Raw genomic sequence first — 22,581 nt, forward strand, 5'->3', positions numbered from 1 at the left:
GATTTTTCTACCATAATTTTTAAATATTGTTTACGTAAGTGTAAAAATACTAAAGAATAAGCTAAAGAACAAGTATAAAAAGTTCTAATTATGTGTAAATTCATGAATATATTTCAAAGAAAAATCTAGAAGTCTATATTCGTATTAAAATCTACTATGTTGCCTAATATTTACTATTGGCAACAAATATTAGGGCTGCCATATTTCAATGAGACTTACCATCTGAAAAATAATAACGCGGCAAGTTTTAAAAGAATATCAGGCCACGAAGAAATAACAACTAATTATTTAAAGAATAAAAATAGCTATTTCAAAAAATAATATGTCATTATCTATAATATTTGGCAATACAAATTATTAAAATTATGATTCTACATGTGATGAAAACAAACCAAAAGCACTAATGTATTACGAATAGAATATAATGGAAAAACATCAGCTAGACGTGTTATCTGATACTGGCACTATTTACAATATTGTGTCCACATCTGAAGCCATACCAGATAACAGTCAGCCAAAACTAGACACTCTTGCGAAAAAAGCTGCTCACCTAAGGTAAACTAAAAAAACCCATTTGAGGAAAATAGTATAAAAACAATAATACCATACCTATATAGGTATACTTATACTTATTTCGTTCAAATTATGAGCCCGACGAACAGTTTCATTACCGTTATCACACTGAATATAAAGCTTGTAGCCTGCATGGGGATGAGCGAATATTTTAAGTTAAAGTTTTAACGTAGGTAATAAAAGGCAATGCCGTGCTTGAGTAAAACGGCGAGCTTCAGTAAAAGACTCAGGAACTTTTAAACGACTTTTATTTGCTTCAATAACAATTACTGTGTCTGGTAATGCTAGGCGAGTCTTTTATAAAAATCCAGATATAATTTTATTAATCAAATGTCTGTCGCCGGCAACGTGTGTTGTCTCTTTCTCATCGCCCACCGACCCTCGACCGTCGTCCGCGGACGGTGGCTAAAACTATGGCGCCACTGTGACAGTATACGTTGGCGGATGGTTGGCGGAGAGTAGAATATATAGGTATATTAAAACAATTTAAATACTAATTTAATTATTATGATAGTTATTACATTACCAAATCAATGATAAATCCTAATATAAATAAAACGGCAATTCTAACACTATAGGTGCAAACTGGGAACAAGAGCGAGTTTTTAACCTAATAAACGGCATTCTTAACCTAAGTATACCTATCCACAAACATTTTCTATAAGATAAATATTATGTTATATGTTACAGATGTATACTTGAAAAGGATTTCAAAGCCTGTGACATAAAATGGAGTTTGTTCGTCGCAGCGGCGTTTAGTTTCAGATACGAAAGCTGCCTAAGGCCATTCCCTCCAGCTTTCTTAAAAAATGGGGTGAAGGATATGGACGAATTGGTAAACCCATTATTTAAACTTTTATTATATGATAGTGTTACCTGGTGCTGCACAGATTATATAAATATAGATTAGCAAAGCGTTCGCGGCTTCGCGCCGCGTAGGTTGGAGCGAGCTTTACACAAATATGACACAAATCGACCTAGGGTCGGCAAACTTTTGAAAAGAAGAGCCAACCACAATAGGAATCACCAATTTTAGAAATCTGAAAGAGCTGCAAATGTTATTTTCAGTGGTCTAAAAAAGTCTTAATGTGAAGTTTTTGATCCCCTGAAGAGCCGCAATCGTACCTCCAAAGAGCCGCATGCGCATGCGTTTCGCGAGCCGAGGTTTGCCGACCTAGTCCCACAGCATTGTGTTGTGGGTACTGTACTAGACGACGATAGATATAATACCTATACTTATAGATATACCTATATACAAATACTTATAAAGGTAGGTACATTAAAATCATCCATAACTCAGGAACAAATATTCGTAATCGATCAACATACAAATAATTAAAAGTCTTAATAAAATGCAAGGGCAAACACGCGCTGCGAATGAATATACATAATATACATTTACTAGCTTTTGCCCGCGACTTCGTCTGCGTGAATTAGTAATTTGGGTACCTTAATTTTTAAACAATTAATCTACTTTCAAATCCATCCTTTTTTCAACCCCAAATTGGTCCATTCTATAGATTTCCACCCCATTTTTAACCCTTAAGGGATGATTTCGGGGATAAAAATTATTCTATATCCTTCCCCACAGCTCAAACTATCTCCATACCAAGTTTCATCTAAATCGGTTCAGCGGTTATTGATTCCCCATACACATTTCCACCCCCCTTTTCGCCCCCTTGAGAGATGAGTTCTGGGATAAAAAGTATCCTATGTCCTTCCCCGAGACAAACTAGCTGTATACCAAATCTCAACTAAATCGGTTCAGCGGTTTAAGCGTGAAGAGGTAACAGACAGACACATTTTCGCATTTATAATATTATTATTATTATAATATGGATGGATACAATCCGTCGCTGTGGATCTCCACAATTTTTAACCGACTTCAAGATTTCAAAGGAGGAGTTTCTCAATTCGGTTTTTTTTTATTATATTTATGTTTGTTACTCCATAACTCCGTCATTTCTGGACCGATTTGAAAATTCTTTTTTTGATTGTAAGTATATACATACAGATTGGTCCCGTTTTTGTCAAAAAGCTGTTCTGATGATGGGATCCATGAGGAATCGAAGGAACTCCTCAAATGTTAAAGGCTACATATAGTGATTTTAGTATTTTCATAAACAAATCAAGCACTTCCATTTAAAAAAGTGACATTTGATGAAGTGGAACTGCTGATGATGATCAGAACGGAACTCTTCAATGACGCATAGTTCACGTTTGGCGATTTGTCCTCTTCGTTATGTTTGTTAAGCAAGTTAGGTTTTCAAGAAACATTTTTGTCAAGTTTGAGTTCTGATGATGGGATCCATGAGGAATCGAGGGAACTCCTCAATTGTGAAAGGCACACATATAGTGATTTTTGAATTTTTATCAACAAATCCAGCATTTCCATTTTAAAAAGTGCCATTTGATAAAGTGGTACTGCTGATGATGATCAGAATGGAACTCTTTAATGACGGTTAGTTTACGTTTGGCGATTTGTCCTCTTCTTTATGTGTGTTAAGCAACTTAAGTTTTTAAGACATATTTTTGTCAAGCTCGAGTTCTGATGATGAGAACCACGAGGAACCGAGGGAACTCCTCAAATGTGAAAGGCATACATATAGTGATTTTTGTATTTTCATCAACAAATCCAGCATTTACATAAAAAAAGTGACATTTAATGAAGTGGAACTGCTGATGATGATCAGAATGGAACTCTTTAATGACACATAGTTCACGTTTGGCGATTTGTTCTCTTCCTTATGGACCCAGACCCAAACTTGGACCCGGACTCGGACCCGGACCCGGGTCTGGACATGGACCCCAACTCGGACTCGGACTCGGACCCGGACCCGGACCGAACTCTGACCCAAACTTGGACCCGGACAGCCGGACACGGACCCGGACTCGTATCCGGACCCAGACCCGGACTCGTATCCGGACCCAGACCCGGACCCGGAAATGCTACTAGAAAAGTGGGTTAGGTGGGTGGGTGGGTTTTGAACTGCGATTCTCACAGAACAGAACTGCTATCAGAAAAGTAGGTTAGGTTAGGTTAGAGCTGTGACCCTTATAGAAACGAAATGCTATCAGAAAAGTAGGTTAGGTTAGGTTAGAACTGCGACCCTTACAAAAACGAAATGCTACTAGAAAAATGGGTGGTTTTACCTCCTTTTCTACATAATTAGGCAAAAGATGCTGTCTTTTTCATTTAATTGTCTGGAATCTAAGAGTGCACCATCAACAATAAGTGAACTTTCAGCGGCACCCCCCATTGAAGTCGGTTTTTTTTTTTCTTAAAAATTATTGTTTTTTCACCGAAGCTGAGCGCAAGCAGCAGTCCCTTAGCAGTTGTGCGGGCGATTGTTATCAAAGTTCTCTCCGACAATGTGAACAGTCAACATTAAACAAAGAAAATTATTTATTATATTTATACTAGCTTTTTCTCGCGACTTCGTCTGCGTGGAGTTAGTAATTTAGGTAGCTTATTTTTTATCCAATCTGCATTTTATCGATTCCTCATACAAACTTCCACCAGGATTTAAAGGATGATTTCCAGGATAAAAACTACCCTATGTCCTTCCTCGGGACTCAAACTATTTCTATACTAAATTTCAACTCAATCGGTTCAGCGGTTTTAGCGTGAAGAGGTAACAGACAAACATACAGAAACACACTTTCGCTTGCTATTGCTTTATAATATTAGTATGGATTATAGTATGGATAGGTAAGTACACCGTGTTTTCTTTTTTTCCGTTAATTTCAAGGGTGCATTCCTGAGCTTAAATCAACTAAATTTCTCAAATTGTAATTAACTTCATTTCGGAGATAATCAATAAACAGTTATTTGTGCATCAAGAAAGTTGGTTTTTCTTGCGAGTGTTTATTTTGAGTCCCGAGAAAGCGAAAGATTCTATAATTAATCAGAATCTTGAGCGTAGCGAGGGACTCAAAAACACGAGATGTAAAATAACTTTGCTCTCGTGTTGCACACATAATTTTTCACCTCAGTAGTGAGAACATATTAAAGGTTAAAATGTATTTCGAATTACACAGAATAAACAGAAAAAAAATGTTATACATATAATATGTACCATACCATACCATACGATACGATACGATACGATACGATACGATACGCAGTCGATCAGGCATGAGGGGTGGGGGGGAAATAGGGAAATGACCGAGCGGGATCGGGATAGTCTTATCTATATTTGAGTAGGAGTAGCAGAGAAAGAGCTATTATTGTTTGTCCTTGTCACAGTCACTTTTTTATTATGCCCCACCGTAAATTCTCACTGCGTTCGAGCGCCAAACTACCTCGACAGAAATGGGTGCCTTTCAACCCTTGGTTAACAATCTAATATTGCCACTAAACTTTAAGTACTATCTCGGACGATCGATGTTCGAAATGACATTGATATGTCACAGTTTTTAATTATTTGGTTGAGTGTGGGTTGAGTTAAATGTAATGCCCGTGTTGCGGATGAGTGACGCCGCGTGCCCTTGACTCCACCCCAAAGGCAGAGAGACGAACACCCCAGTTTTTTTAGTGAGTAGAAATCTCACATATCCTCATTGTCTCCTCCAGGCGCTGGGGAATCTTTCGAAGATTTTTCCTGGACAATAAACAAAAATGTAATGCCCGTGTTACAACAACACAACGCTATATGCAACATTTAATTACTTTTTATAAAAAATAAAAAATATAGTTTTTGTTAAATTAACTATGCCATTCAGTTTTCTTAAACGTATTTAAGCATACCCCGAAGTTAACGGAATTCAAAAACACGGTGTATAGACTGCTAGCCGAGGATAATTGAGGAGTGTCTTTTCAAAAGGGTTTATTTCTCTATGGAAAACCATACAAAAATAAGCTTTGTGAGTTTTTTCACAAGGCTTATTTTTGTATGGTTTTTCATAGAGAAATAAACCCTTTTGAAAAGACACTCCTCAATGATAGGCTAACATATGTTAGGTACTAAGTTACTTTGTTTCAGTTGAGCGTTGTTAGTGACGTCCCAGCATTGGACCTCGTACTTGAACAACTGATAAACCTAGAGGACTTGAGTAAAGTCAGTGATATTATACACCTACTGTTTTATGTTCTTGTGAGGCTGAAGGAGCCCGCACTCAAAACCTTGCAACCAGATTCGGTACGTTGATTATTTTAAGTTAACACTGGCAAATTTAGCTCCCAATTTGACATATTTGTCATAAAGATTTTAGCATATAAATTGACGGTTCCCTATAGGTACTGACCGTTGTAGTTACTGGCCCGAAGTCCCGAACACTAACCATGGTATAATAAATCAAGGTACTCTCTTCCGAGACTCGCGAACCACGTGACTGACACAAGCCTACGTCATCGTGCTGTTAAAAGGTTCACGGTGACGTAGGCTTGTGCCAGTCACGTGGTTCGCGAGTCTCGGAAGAGAGTACCAGGCGGAGTATATTATTATACCATGACACTAACCAAAAAAATAAACTAGTGTTTGTAATCTTTCTACGCTGTAAATCTCGCGAGTCCAAATTCGCCATTATGAGAATTTTCCAAAAACTGAACCTGCTAAGTGCTCACGAAATTTCATAAGAATCGGTGGAGTAATGCGACCATAGAGTAGAACGCCTTCTGTATTATATATAACACTTACAAACTTCTTCCATTTGCTGTCTTGCAGTATGATCAAATTTTAAGCTACGTTGACTCCATTGAGGCTGCACCGAGACCTCAGTACATTTTCCAAGTTTTGAGTACTTCCAAATCCAATGCGGAGCAGAAATGGAAGGATTTGGCGAAGAACCATAACATTTTATACGCATATCATGGAAGTCACTTGGAAAACTTTTACTCGATGCTTAGTTTTAGTGTGCAGCAGCATTTGAATAAGGTACCCTACCAATGAATGTGTATCGCATGGCCTAATATTTAATTAGGTATAATCAAAAATTAACACACCGGCTCGAAAAGACTCTCAGAAGCTAATTGGGTCAAAGCTACGAGGAGTACGAGGTGAGCTAAATACTGGGAAGGAAAAAATATTATTAAAAAATAAAATAACGACAACTATTAATTAAAATAAACTTCAAACATAGACAGAGAGAATCATACTATCTCTGTCATTCACTAGTACTAGCACCCAAAAGAAAAGGATGAGTATAGTTTGTTTTGTTCTTATTTACTGACAATTTGGTTTGACCAACTATAGCAATGTACAATGGTCGGAAACGGCCTGTACCTAACCAGCGAGCTGAGCGCCAGTCTGCCGTACAGCCGCGGCGGGTTCGGCTGGGGCGCCAGCTGCATCGGCGGGCACATCTCCTGCGTCGCGCTCTGCGAGCTCATCGACGCGCCGGAGGGCATCAACTACCAGAAACCGAGCTCTAATGAAGGTCGGAAAGTCATAATTTACACCATTTACCATAAAAAGGACATGGGTGTAAGCACTTAGTTGAGTTGAATCTCTTTTTAAATGGACTAAATTCAGTTCAGATTATCAGATTACGAATAACTCGAATAAGTAACCAACTTATTTCGTAGTTCGAATCAAATCAACGATTGTCATGCAGTCTCACTCCGCCCTTCAAGGGTACCTACCTACCTAACTTAATAAGTTGTGCAGTGCTGTTCGGATGTTTTCTCTTATCTATAGGTATATTAGATTAGATAGACTTAGGGAGGTACCCCATATATCCAATATCTTGGTCCAATGTGTATTTGCGTCTCACATTTTGCTTAATAAGAGAGTGAGACGCAATGCACGTTGGACCATGAAATTGGACAGGTGGAATACCACCCTTTAGACACAGTCTAGCGCGCCCTCCCTCTTGAAGTCCCTGATCTAAATTAAGTATAATCATGTTTAAGGAAAAGTTGGCAAAATGTGTCCTATATCTGTATCTTTGTGATGAGTTGATGACTTTGTTTATTTTTGTATTATTTAATATAGGTTATTCCGGAGACACTGGTAGAGCTGGATATGACAGACACACTGCCGATCGCAGACCTGCCGCTCACTACATCGTTACCAACAGCGACCTGATACGCGTGCGCTACATCTTGGTGTATGCCAAGCAACCGACTTTAATGAGGTTTCCAACCACGAGCGGTAACAGGCATAATGGTAACTAACACAACATAAACACTCAGCAACAGCAACAAAACAGGAGCTCAGCGAATTCTCAATTTTGAGATTTCAAAGTGATTATTGCCGTCGCGCTGACGGAGGCGGCGCCGCCATATCCCCGTGTGTGTGGTGCACGCACACAGACGCGCACGTCATTTGCGCTCGCGGACCTTGTGCTTGCAAGTCGCGTCGCGGCCCGCTATATAGGCATATCATAGGCTATAGGTACCTAGTTCTTACAAACTTTTTCTTCGGTTAATAACTCGTTAGCTTAGCTCGCTACCACCACTGAGCGTTTACTTATTTTCTTTTATTGTGATTTAACTTCTTGATTTTAGGTAGCTGAATTCAATATCCTTCTACAACCTGCAATCCAATTAACATTTTGAATTTTACAGGAGAGTAAAAAAACAATCGTTTCTTTTCTGATTTCCGTGCGGAAAGTATCAACTTTCGGCACGCTGTGTTATTAGTACCTACATTGTGCAACAAGGGGGGTAAGTGAGATTTTGTAAAGGAGGAGTTTACAATATTCTTACCCCCGGAGTTACACACAATGGTTTTCGTTACACTTGTGATGAAAAACTAAATTTTCAGGAAAATAATTTTAAAATACGGTGACATTTCAAATATTCGTCCGCCATATTGTCATTTCTTGACAGGTTAGGCATCTAAGGCACAGACCTTCGGCATTCAGCCGCGATTGTTTTTTTTTTGTAAAAATATTTTAAACGGCTATTAAATTAATCCAATTAAATATTATAAACAAAAATACTAAATTATAATTTTCAGTATTTTAGAAGTAAAACTCCCTTACACACCCTTATACTTTAAACAAAGTATTTTACTTATAACTTACTTGGTTCGTACTTCGTATGAATTAGTGACATATCTAATTAAAAAAGAAAGCTATAACTCCCGCGGGAACAATATAGGCCTTTTCCCTTCAGTACACCTGCATGAAATAAGATATTTTCGAGCAAGTGTGATGAAAAACAAATTTGCCGCTCTCCGGCTTCGTTGAATAGAAAAAAAGAAAGCCTCAGGTTAGATAAAATTATCATAACAAAGAAACGTGTGACATTTCTTACGTTGATGTAATTATACAGTTTTATTAATGGTCCGTTTTTTATTTATGAGTCAGATTTTGGTAAAAATAGGTATGTTTGAAGAGCTCCTAATCCTCTTCGGAATAAATATGAAACCCCAATTTGGGACAATAGTCTACAAAACGTTCAAGGTGGTGAAAAATATAGTGTACGCTGTTCGCATAAAAAACCGCAAATCGATGTACAGGTTAGCCGTTTGGTACACGTATACTAAAGGTCAAAACAAAATTTTTGACCCGCAGTTCCTAAATAAAAAATTCCCTTGGGAGGGGAGTGCTGAAACTTTTTTTTTGTATAAAAAAAAATATTTTTTTAAAACCTATCGTATTCTTCTCTTATCTATCATACGAAAGGGCTTTTTAAAGCGATTCTGAAAATATACCACGTCATTACATTTTAGCCATTTTTCTTAAATTGAAACAAAAAGAATTTTCAAAACATACCAAGTATATAAGTAAGTATAAATAAGTACAATATACCACAAATGATACGTGATATCCTCATATCTAACCCCAAAAAATCAATTTTAAAAATAATTCTATTTAGTTTTTTTTTTTTTCAATACAAAGTGACACAGTTAGGTTTAAAGATCTTTATTTTCTCATTAGAATACATAATATTCACTTACACGAGAATTAATTTTTTTTCATGCAAAATACATTTTATCGGTGAGCGCACACTTAACTTATAACAAATAACTTAATACTGTAGGTATTAACATATGTGACTTAAACTAAAAGTATACAAATTAAACTAAATTAAACAAAAAACACTTTTTTCTTTTTTTTGTCGGGTATATCAACAACTTATAAACAGAACAATTAGCAATGGAATGCGAGCGTAGTTGCTACGGCCCGGACCGGCCGTTCTGCTTCAATACCTATTTTGCGAGACTTATGGAACTGTACTGCAGATACGGTACATATTAATCATACAATGATACGTAATATCCATATATCCTCTTTAACCCTTTAACTTGACCCCAAACTTGGTATGTTTTGAAAATTCTATGTTTTAATTTAAAAAAAAATGGCTAAAATGTAATTATGTGGTATACTTTTAATCGCCTCAAAAAGCCCTTTCGTATGATACCACACGATAGGTTATTGAGAAAAAAATGTTTTTTTCCATACAAAAAAATAATGTTGTAGCACACCCCTAAGGGATTTTTTTAGGAACTGCGGGTCAAAAATTTTGTTTTGACATCTTAGTATGCGTGTGCCAAACGGCTAACCTGCACATCGATTTGCAGTTTTTCTTTGAAATTGGGCTTGTACGGCTGCCACTTATAGAGATACTAACTCCGAAAAATATGTATGATACCTCATTAGATTCGGAATGATGTCTAGAAAAATGTATTCGAAGCGTTTATTCCCACATAAAAAAAGTTCAAAAGCTATTAACAAAAAACGGCCAAGTGCGAGTCGGACTCGCGCACGAAGGGTTCCGTACCATTACGCAAAAAACGGCAAAAAAATCACCTTTGTTGTTTGGGAGCCCCACTTAAATATTTATTTTATTCTGTTTTTAGTATTTATAGCGGCAACAGAAATACATCATCTGTAAAAATTGCAACTGTCTAGCTATCACTAGCTACTGCACAGCTAGACAGACTGACAGATAGATTGACAGACAGACAGACAGATATTATTTTAAAGGTATTAAATATTATTTTAAAAATTAGAAAAAAATATGGTGTATTTAAAACATATCATGGAATATACTACGGTTATAAGTTGATATTATGCAAAGTTATTTTTTCAACAAGTTAGGCAATTATTAAGTAACCACATTTTTCTCGAACTTTCCTCTTTGTTGTAAATAAAATAAAATAAAATAATTGGCGTAAAACGTATTTCGCCTCGTGGAGCCCTTTTCTTATACATACTTAATAAGATCACGTCATAAACGTTTTAATCAAATTAATACTTTGTTTAAAATAAATTTTAGAATAATAGTGAAAATTGTAAAATATAAAACAATATTTTAACCAAAGTATTACTAATTTTTTTTTACAATCAAATGTATGAATACGTACTTAGAACTGATACTTTTCTAAATAAAGAATAAATTGACTAAATTGTGTAATTAATTTTTAGTGCATTTGATTTCACCACAATTTGCTTCTAAAGAGCAAACAGTGACCAAAAATTATATATAATTTTAACGTATAATTCAGATTTGTGTATGAAAATGTAGAACTATTATTTCTAAAATAAATTATTTGTCCCTAATTTACAAAAAAGTTATACCAAATTTGATCTCATAGCAACAGATATGTAGAAATAGAGGCAAACTGGGGTAGCCAGGACTTAATCTCGTAGCTAGTGCGTCAGCTCAGCTTTGTATGAACCAAGGAATAATAAATCGTGTTAAACGATATCCCCTGAGGCCAAAGTGCATACTCACTTTACTTACTTCGCCTACTAAGAGGCAAATCGCGACTTTGTTATGGTTTATCGATCTTATCACATCACTAGATTATCGACATTCAATGTCGACTATTGCCCATCACTTTTCTGTCTGTGTACGTATTTAGAAACTTGACCCCGCCCCTAAAATTAGTTCGATAAGGACAACTGCAGCTTTGGCGAAAAATCCTGCGTAAAAATCTCAAAAATCGAGGTTTTGTACTCGACTGTTTCCTCCTCCAAAACTTAACCAATCGTTACCAAATTTGGAAATCTAAATGATTATGAAATTGTCTGTGTCGGACTGTTTTGATTTTTTGGCTAATTGATATCAGTTTTGAATACCACGCCTCTTATTGCGGCATAGTCAGTGAGGCCATTTTTGGCCATGTTTGAAGGGCTCTAGCGCCTTAAAAAACAAAAATATCAAAAAAAGCAAAACACACCGACACAGATATTGACAATATTAATCTGTGTTGAAAAAATCATTGCTCTAGCTTCAAAAACCACGGAGGAAACAGTCGAGTACGTTTGTATGGAGAAATGACCACTCCTGTTGGCTCTTAACCTAGAGCAGCAGCACTTGAACGGAATACTTATACATAATTATGTGTAGGTACTTATCCAAATCTGTCCTTTTGCTTCTCAAAAGTGACCCTTAATTACATATATTAAGCTTTTAGGTCTGAATGGGAACATATTTTTCAGAACGCGGATTATGCCAATGGGTTTCAAGACATAAACTGTTTTCAATACTTCTTGGATACGGATTAATGCTGGCGACCATCGGATTTGCAAATAACCAACCAATACAGCACTATTACGAATCAATACTGAGTAAATTTGATTTTAAATCTTGATTTCCGAAATAGTTTCATTATGTACATATATGCATACAGGTGTGTATGGTATGATTGTTGTTTGATTACTTGTGTTAAATTTACCGTAAGTAATATTGTTTTTTAGTAAGTCAACTTACAAAATTCAAATAAAGAGTTTTTGTATAGCCTGGTATTTTACTAATTTCGGTTACCTACTACTGTTTATTTACTTATGTATATTTTGAGTAGGTACGTTAATGTAATGTGCTTGTTTAACCAACATGCACCTATATATATTTGGTTTTTTTCTACCAATTAAGTATTTTACATCCACACGTTACACAATTTTCAAAAATATTGTCGCAAACCGAATTGCTCGTGTTAGAACAATGACGGTAGGTCGTCACGGTGCCCGTCATGGGCTGGAGCGCAATCATTGTACGATCTAATTGTTATTGTGCCGAATGTCCATCGAAACATAATGTTATGCTCATCTCACATGAGTTCCGTCGTCCTGACTGACCGAACGACTGTTACGACACGTATTATCGTGACGTCGAATCAAATAGGAACACAGATATATGTATATAAAGCGCGGGTTTGCAAAATAGGCCACGGTATTTGAACTTTCGTATATTCCGTATATTTTGTTTTATTTGAAAGAAAATGGACAGTGTATACTTATTTTGGTGCCTGTTTACACTCTCCCGTGTAATTGCTCAAGATCCTACTGTAACTTTACCACAAGGACGGATTGTTGGGGTAAGTATAAAACCGCATTACATTTATTTTATGTATAACTAGCGACCCGCCCCAGCTTCGCACGGGTAGTTCAACTAATTTACAATAAAACCTTTACAAATTATTATACATATAAACCTTCCTCTTGATCGAATCACTCAAAACGCATCAAAATCCGTTGCGTAGTTTTAAAGATCTAAGCATACAATAGGGACAGACGGATGGACAGAAGGCGGAAAGTGACTTTGTTTTATACTATGTAGTAAAGCTTATTAGCATCATGTTTACCTATAGTTAAGAAAATACTGAATTAAATTCACTTCTTAGTCCTTAATGAACCTATACTTATTGCTATATTAGGCCTTGTTGCCTACAGTAAAGGCCGTACCACACCATCGCTCTCGCTCCATACAATTTTATTATGAAACCATTGGTGGGTGTTCACACATACATGTAAATATATCATTTCTCTTTACTTCACAAATCGTACATATTACAACTTAAGAGTATAGTTAGAGGCTGCAGCAAGCTTGGTTCTTCATACAAACGTAGTTGTAGTTAAGCTCTCATTTTAAAACGATTGCTCTGAAACTTTGTACTTACAGTATAGAGATCCACGCCGCAGCCAAAAAACCCGGCGGCGGCGCGCTGGGTTTTGAACCCGGCGCGGCGCGGCGTCGCCGGCGTGAGGACATTTTTTAGAAGGAATAATTTAAAAAACATAACTATGCTAGGAATAAACATTTATTTCTTATCTCCAATCACTGACTAAAAATTGATTACAGTACAGCTACAGTGGTTGTAATTATCGTAAATAAAAAATATTTTGTTCACCTTTGCCGGATTTAAGCGCGATCGCTTAGCAGTCAAAACCATCCCAGCTACAGAAAACACCCTTTCACTGGGTGTACTTGTAGCTGGAATGCTTAAAAGTGACCGCGCCAACCCTGCAAGCTAAGGAAACATTTTTTTTTGTTCCCAATACAATATCGCCTACCCTGTTCCTTCTGCATATCAATGATATGTTATTTACTAACAGTATTCATTGCTATGCGGATGACAGCACTGGTGATAGCTGTTATACAGGTCGCGCAAACGCCCCCCTGAGCAGGTGTCGGAGTGCAGGATGCGACTTGTGTCTGAGATCGAGACGTCCCTTGAATAGATCTCCGAATGGGGTAGACGTAACCTCGTCCAGTTCAACCCTAGTAAGACACAAGTCTGCGCGTTTTCCGCCAAAAAAACCCCATTTGTCACGGCGCCAAAGTTTCAGGGCATTCCCCTTACCACCGCTAAAAGTATCGCGATACTTGGTGTCGACATTACGAACGAAGTCCAGTTTCGTAGTCATCTGGAACAAAAAGCCAAACTGGCCTCCAAAAGAGCCAAACAGTACTTCACACCGGGTCACCGACTTTTGTTATATAAAGTGCAGGTTCGACCTCATATTGAGTACTGTTCTCATCTCTGGTCTGGCGCTCCACAATACCAGCTCCTTCCCCTTGACTCCATCCAACGGCGGACAGTTCGTATTGTCGGCGATCCCGAACTTACTGACGGCTTAGAGCCTCTTTAGTCTTCGGAGAGACGTTGGCTCTCTTTGCATGTTCGTCTGTACAATGGGGAATGTTCCGAAGAACTTTTTGATCTGGTGCCATCGTCTCGTTTCTATCACCGCACCTCCCGCCAAAGGAGCAAAACTCATCCTCACTTCTTAGATACATGGCACACCAAGAATAAACGGGCATCTCGCTCGTTTCTTCCCAGATCGTGCAGTATGTGGAATGAGTTGCCTCCTGAGGTATTTCCTTTGCGCTTCGACATGGGATTCTTCAAGAAGCGGGTATTTAGGGTTCTCAAGGGTCGGCAATGCTTAATGGCTCCTGTGATGTTGCTTATGTCCATGGGCGATGATGACTGCTTCCCATCAGCCGGCTCGTCTGCTCGTTTGCTGACTATCACATAAAAAAACTAGTCAAGCCAAGCACTGCAATGAAGTGAGTGAGCCAGCGTTCGTTCGTTCACTTCACTCACGCGGCGTGATGGATAGATGATGCGGTGGGGATGGGGGTCAGTGGAGCGGGCGGGAGTGAATCGGAGTGATGCATGCAGCGACCAGTCGCTAGCGCACGGAATGGCGAAAGCGCATTGTTTGTTTTGGTCGGTTTGGTCGTCATATTTATTCGAATTTCGAGGTCGGCGCGAAATTTTGAACGACCCGGCGGCGGCGGCGGCGCGCTGAGGTTGGTCGGCGGCGGCACGCCGGCGCGGCGTGGACCTCTATTACAGTAGGATAAAATATATCTATGCCTGTAATTCGTTTATGTAGCTTCAGATACCATAGTTAAAAAAAAACCACGAATTTATGTTTTTCATACGAAACTTGTTTTTGCTCCATTTCTTTTACACTGCTACGCTGGCTCCAGGCTTCGCAAGGCTTCTTCGGCGGCTTCAGGCTTCCAGGCTGCTCCGCTGGCTCCAGGCTTCCAGGCTGCTTCGCTGGCTCTAGGCTTCCAGGCTGCTCCGTATAAACTATAACAGACCTCATGTCATTGTATGTGCAAAGTTTTATTACAATCCAACACGTAGTTTTAAGATTAGAACGAAACTCCGTTTGTATGGACTAGGTGAAATTCAGCCGGCGAGAAATTCACATCGTCATCGATTGGGCCTGTAAAATGAAACGCAGTGGTGCTCTATCACCGTGTAGTGTATTTGTAGGGTGGATTGAGCATATAGGTATATTAAATATAGGAGATCATCAATTTAAAAATATAGCAAATTATTAGCTCTTAACTTTTGCTTTAGTTTAGTCAAAGGTTCCAGTCACAGTTGTCAGATTTGGCCGGATTTGTGCGCAGTGGAAGCGTGCCGGGCCTATAACCCTGTTAAGAATTTATTACTCAACTATTAGACACTAACTTGGAACATGGTGTATAGGTAATGAAATACTTATAAACACCTAATATTAAACATAACTCAATAAAATACCTAATGCAATACAAAATTAGCAGCCTCTGCTGACAATATTAGTACTCAACAGAAAATTTAACCGTCATACTCGTACATATTCAAACATACTTTAGGAGAACCCAAGTCTGTCAAAACTTGTCCGAATCTCTTTTGTTCTTATATGAGTGCTGTGACTGGTCGTATCCAAATAGCTCAGTATTAAGCTCATTTTTCATTACAAAAAAACATAGAAGATGGGAAAATATACCTTTGTAAAACTGAAATCCTCTTCAGTCGCACATTTCGTTCATAATTCCACTAAGTATTCTGACAGATGAAACTTGAAGCACTTAATTCCATGTTTTATTATTTAACACTAGTGTTCTCGTTAAATTGATCCGTATTTTAACTTAGAAATAAACAAAAAAGGTTCAATAACAAATTGCAGCGCGCTGACAATGACACGGAGACTGACAGCTTGACAGGATGTCGAACTGACGTTTAGGTGCTCCTGGTACAATATGACATGCAATAACGTTTTTGATACTACATTCTGATCGTAAAATTTACGTGTAAAAGATAGTTAAATCTTAATTTCCGGAAGTTGTTTTAAAACATATTTGTTATTAATAAACGTAAAACACGTTGAAGTGAGTGAAGAATTCGGAAATAAACTAAAAATATCATAAAGTAAAATAATATATCAGATTCATACGTAATGGATTTCAGAACGCACCTTCTTTTATAATTTGTTTGGGCTCCTCAAACTGAACTGCTATCTATGTGTGCGTGAAATGTGGATGTCGTTGTAAATGTCTCTGTCCTTCTAAAACATCGCGTGCGTGAAAGGGATAGATATCGGGGAAATCGACATTTAGTGATTGTAAACGTTAAGATATAGGCCGTAAGGATTAGTAATCACAATTGGACATATGACCTTCTTCTTGAGTCGAGCGCCGTTATGTGCCATGGGGCGAACGACCTCCTTCTCAATTCTGGTATCCTGGTACTTTTTGGATAATGTTTGTCTTAATAAGTCGCCTGTCGCTTGTCGCCAGTCGCCTGTCGCCTGTCGCCTGTCGCTGGTCGCCTGTCTCTTGTCGCCTGTCGCTTGTCGCCTGTCGCTTGTCGCTTGTAGCTTGTCGCCTGTCGCTGGTCGCTGGTCGCCGGTCGCCGGTCGCCTGTCGCCGGTCGCCTGTCGCTTGTCGTCAGTATCCTATTGTTATGTCGCCGGTCGCTTGTCGCCAGTCGCCGGTCGCTTGTCGCTTGTCGCCGGTCGCTGGTCGCTTGTCGTCAGTATTCTATTGTTATGTCGCCGGTCGCTTGTCCCTGGTCGCTTGTCGCCGGTCGCCTGTCGCTGGTCGCCGGTCGCCTGTCGCTGGTCGCTTGTCGTCAATATCCTATTGTTATGTCGCTAGTCGTCGGTCGCTTGTCGTCAGTCGCCGGTCGCTGGTCGCTTGTCGCCTGTCGCAAGTCGCCTGTCGCTACTAAAAGGTATAAAAGGCCGGAGCGGGCACGGGGGAATTCATTCATTCTTCAACCATCGGACTAGTCGTGACTCTGGCTTTTGGGCGTAATTTTCGTACTGGTAAGCGAAGTTTCTCTGCTACTTTTTCTGTGTTTGTTTTACTTGGAATTATCTTGGTAAATTTAAACTTAGAATTTGTGTCTGCGTTTGGTTTTACGGGGACAATATCGTCGTAACGCTGAACCTAGACTATTGTGGAGATTCTTTGCTGCTATGTATGGGTTTTATTTTATTGTAAAGTTTTCGATACTGAGTTGTTCCGAGTGCCGCCACGTTATGCAGGGACAATATCGTTGCATAGCAAGGACTTGGAATTGGTCTGTGTTTGGTTTTACGGGGACAATATCGTCGTAACGCTAAACTTGGACTATGGTGGAGATTCTTTACTGATGTGTTGTGTGTAGTGTTGAGTGCCGTGAAGTGAAATTTTCTACACTGTATTGTTCTAAGTGCCGCCACGTTATGCAGGGACAATATCGTTGCATAGCAGGTACTTGAAATTGTGTCTAGGTTTAATTTTGCGAGAAGTAATTTTCGTAATGTTAAGCTTGGATAATGGTGCCTAAGGGAATTTCACTTCTTTATTTAGTTTGTTTGTTTTGTGAGTGAATTATACTAGTAAAATTACTCTTAGTTATTTTAGTGTCTTTTCTATGGGGTCTTTTGCTATTTTTGAAGCCAGATCATTGCTTGGACTGACAGTTTGTCCAACTAAACATTCATCACGCCTGGCGGTGTTAAAGGTGATGGGTGGTTAGGAGTCTTTTAGTTCCAGGCTTGAGAGGGCCTGGCATCTCTTCTTTACCAACATAAGAGATGAACTATCTCCCAGGTCTCAAAGCCCAGCTGTTAGATGGAAGTGAGGGCATCACGTGCGTGCCATTCGGAGTAATCTGAGCTCACTAAAGTCGGCAGTAATTGGGATCTGGTCCCCTATTAAATATATTTATATATTTCGGAGCTCTGGCGCATGCTAGTGCTGATTGCGGGGAAGGATTCTGTCGTGACTGTTATTATATACTTAGTCTTAGTTGCGGCAGGACCTCTCATGTGGTTGGTGCTGGTGTGTGCAAAGGGTGCCGATCCACTGATAGACACGGAATAGGGCGACTTACTTCCTACTTCTTTTAGCCCGCGGGCGTAGGAGGGGGAGTCAAATACACGGACCATTAGTTTTGCTAATCTCGGTTTGGTCTACCGAACTTTCCAGCTTCTAGTAGGGATACACTTGTGTATATTCCAAGGCACTAGGTCAATGGTAAGTGCGATCTGTGCTTTGGGTGTACCTAGAGTAGGGCCAGAGGGTAGGATTATAAATAGGGTAGAGTCATACACTATTTGTCTGTAGGTATTTGTGTGTAGGGTCTCTTTTATGCTTGGTCTAAGACTCTGATATGGTTGATATAAATTCTTCTTTTAAAGACTTAAAAATATGGCTTCATTAACCTAAAATATGAGTATTTAAAAGGTAAAGGATTCTTTTGCCTAAATCTTTCAAACTTATAATTTATCTGGGGAAAATAAATTAAATTCCTATGAAATCTTTATTTTTTTTATCTATTAAATTTCTGGTTTTTGGAGTAAAGACGAGGTACTGAGTTTTGCAATCAGGTTTCTAAGGTATTTGCAAAATAAATTCTTAAAATATCAAGATGGGTTTAGACATACAGATCGTTCTGGGATAGAAGAATGGTTTGTTTTAGGGACCCCTTGGCAGGCAAGAGCAGTCCAATGGGAATTTGAGTGGAATAATGCTCAACTTGATATTTCAGTCTCATAAAATATAGCAAATAACATTAGTGCTTCGTTTATACATCTAAAAGATTAGAAATTTAGTCTATACTTTTAGTTCTGGGAATTGGGAAAAGGGATTAGTATCCCTAGCTTTTGAACATAAAAAAGAAGTAATTTTGATTGACTGATGATACTTGGCGCTTCTTTCATCAGATCATCTAGGAATGCTTAGGTTGCGAAGCGTTGGTCATAGCCCGTCTGGCTACAATGTTAGGATAGGTGACCCGAATGATGTTTTAAAACGGGATAAGGCCTTCTGACCCGCATCGAGCATGCGAAGCAGTACGTGTGAACTCACACATCGTTTAGAAGGTGATAGTATAATTATAACTTTTCCTAAAAAGCTAGGGTGTAAATGGGCTTATCCTGGGAGTGCTGCTTCGTATGTTATCCCGAAGGCTTAATAGGCGTAGCGGGACTTCACCAAAAACATTTTTAAACTCATTTTTCCAATAACATTTGAACGTCTACAGAATATGTGCATAAGATTTGTATTCGGTCTAAGGAAATACGATCATGTTTCCCTATTTCGTAATCAACTTAAATGGCTTCCCATCCGCCGTCGCAGGGATCTGCATATTCTTTCTCTTCTTTTTAATGTTCTTTTTATTCCTTCTTCTCCTGTCTATCTCTCACAAAAATTCAAATTTATGGCAGATGGTAGTGGCCATCGCCTTCGATCGAGTGCAAATCTTGCACTGGCAACACCTCATCACAAATCTAGTGCGTATGGTAAATCTTTTGCGGTACGAGCGGTTCAGCTTTGGAATGAGTTGTCCCCCTCCTTAAGGAAATCGCGGTCCGTTGCATCGCTTAAGGGGCAGTTAAGGAAACTGTGGCTATCGGACCAGAATTAACTGTTTGTGACTATGGATGTATATTTATTTTATAAAACGTAGGTATTATATATATTTGTTATACTGTTACTTCAAATTTTTATCTTATTTTATTTATTTTCGCCCTCTTTTATAAATTTATTGACTTTCCTCTAGTCTATTGTACGCAGTGCTATATTTGTCTACCGTTCTTCATCAATTCTCATCTACTCAAAGGTTAACTGGAAGAAATCCCTTAAAGGGATAAGTTCGCCTTTGTACTGCCTATTTCTGTGCCATATTTGTGTTCTGTCTTTGTACAATAAAGAGTTTATACATACATTTTTAACCTCATATTAACCATATATGCTGCAATTACCTAAATAATGTCATATGTAGTAAGCCTTTAACAGCATTTACATTAACATGAATAGATTTAACAAAATTGTAATATTAATTTCATCACTACGCTCGGAATACTATTTTAGAATGCTTCGCCACGCTCAGTTTTCAATTATGGAATCATTCGCTTCGTTCAGGATTCGATGTGCGGCCTCACCGCAAATATGTCAATTCCCTCCCTAGCGACACAATCTACTATTTTTACTACTGTAACTATTAAAATATTCTTTAGTTTCATATTAATATATCTTCAGTACCATAAATATAAAAATTCTTTAATATATAGTTAATAATAGAATAATACCAGAGTCCAAAATTTAGTTGATACTCATTAAAGAATCTAGGGTTCCGCGGTACACTTCGAGGGGTTCTAACTACTATCTAGACGATCACATGGCCAATTTTAGGGGTAGATTCTTAAGAGGTGTTTAGCATAAGAGTAGATTTTAATAGTAATAGTTGGGGTGGTGACATTGTGGAAGCCGTGACGCAGGATGTAATTTACCTGGGTTACTATCGGTTTTCAAAATATAGTTATGCAAAAGTAGCCTTTGGCTACATTTTGTTGACGTGAAATGGAGTGGGTACATTTAATTTTGGACTCTGTTATTATTGTAGATTTAAATAAGTCTTGAAACATTGTTTATTATTCAATAGTTGCTATTTTTGTCGTGGTTTTGAATAAAAGTCATGAAACAAATATTTTTTATTCAAAAGTTTCCATGTACACATAGAAATAAAATAAAAATAAACTAGTTCTACTATTTTCATTTCTTTTCTAGCCGTGGGGTGGGGATTCCTTTTCATATTCACGAGCTAGTATGTGTGTCGTCATAAAAATCAATTGTAGATTCATTTTCTTGCGTTCTTGATATCTGAAAAACAAAACAGCATAATTAAAACTCATATAGTATAACTTTATCATTTAAAATGGCTATTTTAAGCAAAAACTTTCACTTATTTCCCGCGCGTCATAGATTCGTTAAGAATTTAGCTCCTCCGCAGGTATCAATAATAACAATGAAATAAATAAATAAATATTTCGGAACAGCTTCACATATCAATCTAACCTCAGTGTAAGCAAACGTGGACGGTCTATAGCATTGGAGGGTCTGCCATCTAGTGGCCTGAATCGGAAACATAAATATGCACATTGACAAAGAAAGTGCTACCATCTACCGTTCTCGTACGTTTTCTTTAGTATAGTGGGTGCCGCCACCTTGTGGGTTACATCGGAAGCATAAGCTTCACATTTACGTTTCATGCCAAAAATCTGACTGCTCATGTGCTGCCTCTATATAATTGCATTGCCCTCTAGTTCATGCACGCTCCCTATACTAGGTGGCGTAGTGCAGTATCTATATTGATAAAGTACATACATAAATAAATAAATAATATTCAAGACTTGGGAGCACATATTTGTGGTAAAATACACGTAGGTGCATGCCTCTGTCAGGCTACATTTATAGATCGCTACCGATTGAGCTAGGAGGCCGTTGCCAATAGTCTAGAAATAAGCTTACCTAAGATAACCTAGGCTAAGATAACTACTTGTGTAAGTAGGTATGCTTTAGTTGAAAAATTATGGGGGCGTGTAATTGTTACGCAAAAATATTAAGGAAGAGGGGGCGTATTCGGTAACGCCGACAACGCATTTGCGATCCCTTTGGTTTTGCGGTGCGACGGTTAACACTTACATTCAAGTAGTCCGGCTGTTCTTTGCCTTCCATATTGGGAAAAAAGTAGCTATTCACAATTTATTATTTGAGCTTGGCTCTAAGAGACAATCACATATGTTGTTGGAACTAAGTTCACGTTGATTGGTATATGTAGACATCAACAATTTGCTACTATAGGATGAACGTGTATTTATGGATGTATGAACAAGGATTTGAGTGGGTACGCCTGACAAGCAGTTATCTAACGCACATGTTAGGAAATTTAGTCTAAGATATCAAGTAATAGTACATCATACAATTATCATTAGAAATTTAGTGGGACATACACATATGTATGGACATTTATCTATATACTCTTTAGTACGGAACCCTAAAAGTCTCAATATTTACCAGGAATAGCGTTGAAATGTGTATAGTTTACTGGTATAGTCATTACAATTATCTATTGGGCATCTGTGAGCTGCCTTGTTCTCTCTCAAATAATTTCATGAAAATCGATTAATATATGTTACGCGCTAAAGCATCTGGACGAACGGTGTGCATACATAAGCATAGTTGTAGTATGTGTATTATAGTACTGTTTTGCTGACGGTGTTTTTCAAATCGTGTTCTGATTACAGTAAAATAATAATATATAGTTGTTT

At 38.1% G+C, this 22,581-nt stretch overlaps 4 protein-coding genes across 4 annotated transcripts in view; all 4 read left to right on the forward strand.

Moving 5' to 3' along the window:
- Window positions 1–22,581, forward strand: part of LOC134755913 (cytoplasmic tRNA 2-thiolation protein 2-A) — a 177,092-nt gene that overhangs the window by 137,505 nt on the left and 17,006 nt on the right. The window lies entirely within an intron of this gene.
- The window catches only part of LOC134755915 (nuclear speckle splicing regulatory protein 1), a 283,664-nt gene that overhangs the window by 5,746 nt on the left and 255,337 nt on the right, over window positions 1–22,581 (forward strand). The window lies entirely within an intron of this gene.
- On the forward strand, window positions 318–12,073 carry LOC134755912 (protein mono-ADP-ribosyltransferase PARP16). Its single transcript, XM_063692593.1, has 7 exons — window positions 318–555; window positions 1,264–1,408; window positions 5,559–5,714; window positions 6,240–6,449; window positions 6,768–6,951; window positions 7,509–7,682; window positions 11,914–12,073. Exons 1-7 carry the CDS (start codon window positions 425–427, stop codon window positions 12,063–12,065), a joined length of 1,152 nt encoding a protein of 383 aa, XP_063548663.1. The 5' UTR covers window positions 318–424; the 3' UTR covers window positions 12,066–12,073.
- Window positions 12,625–22,581, forward strand: part of LOC134755903 (carboxylesterase 5A) — a 31,081-nt gene continuing 21,124 nt past the window's right edge. Inside the window, exon 1 of the mRNA XM_063692581.1 lies at window positions 12,625–12,788. Within this exon, the coding sequence (XP_063548651.1) occupies window positions 12,693–12,788 (96 nt within the window). The 5' untranslated portion in view covers window positions 12,625–12,692. The remainder of the gene's footprint in view (window positions 12,789–22,581) is intronic.

Source organism: Cydia strobilella, chromosome 3 (assembly GCF_947568885.1).
Source record: "Cydia strobilella chromosome 3, ilCydStro3.1, whole genome shotgun sequence".
Taxonomy (NCBI): Eukaryota; Metazoa; Arthropoda; class Insecta; order Lepidoptera; family Tortricidae; genus Cydia; species Cydia strobilella.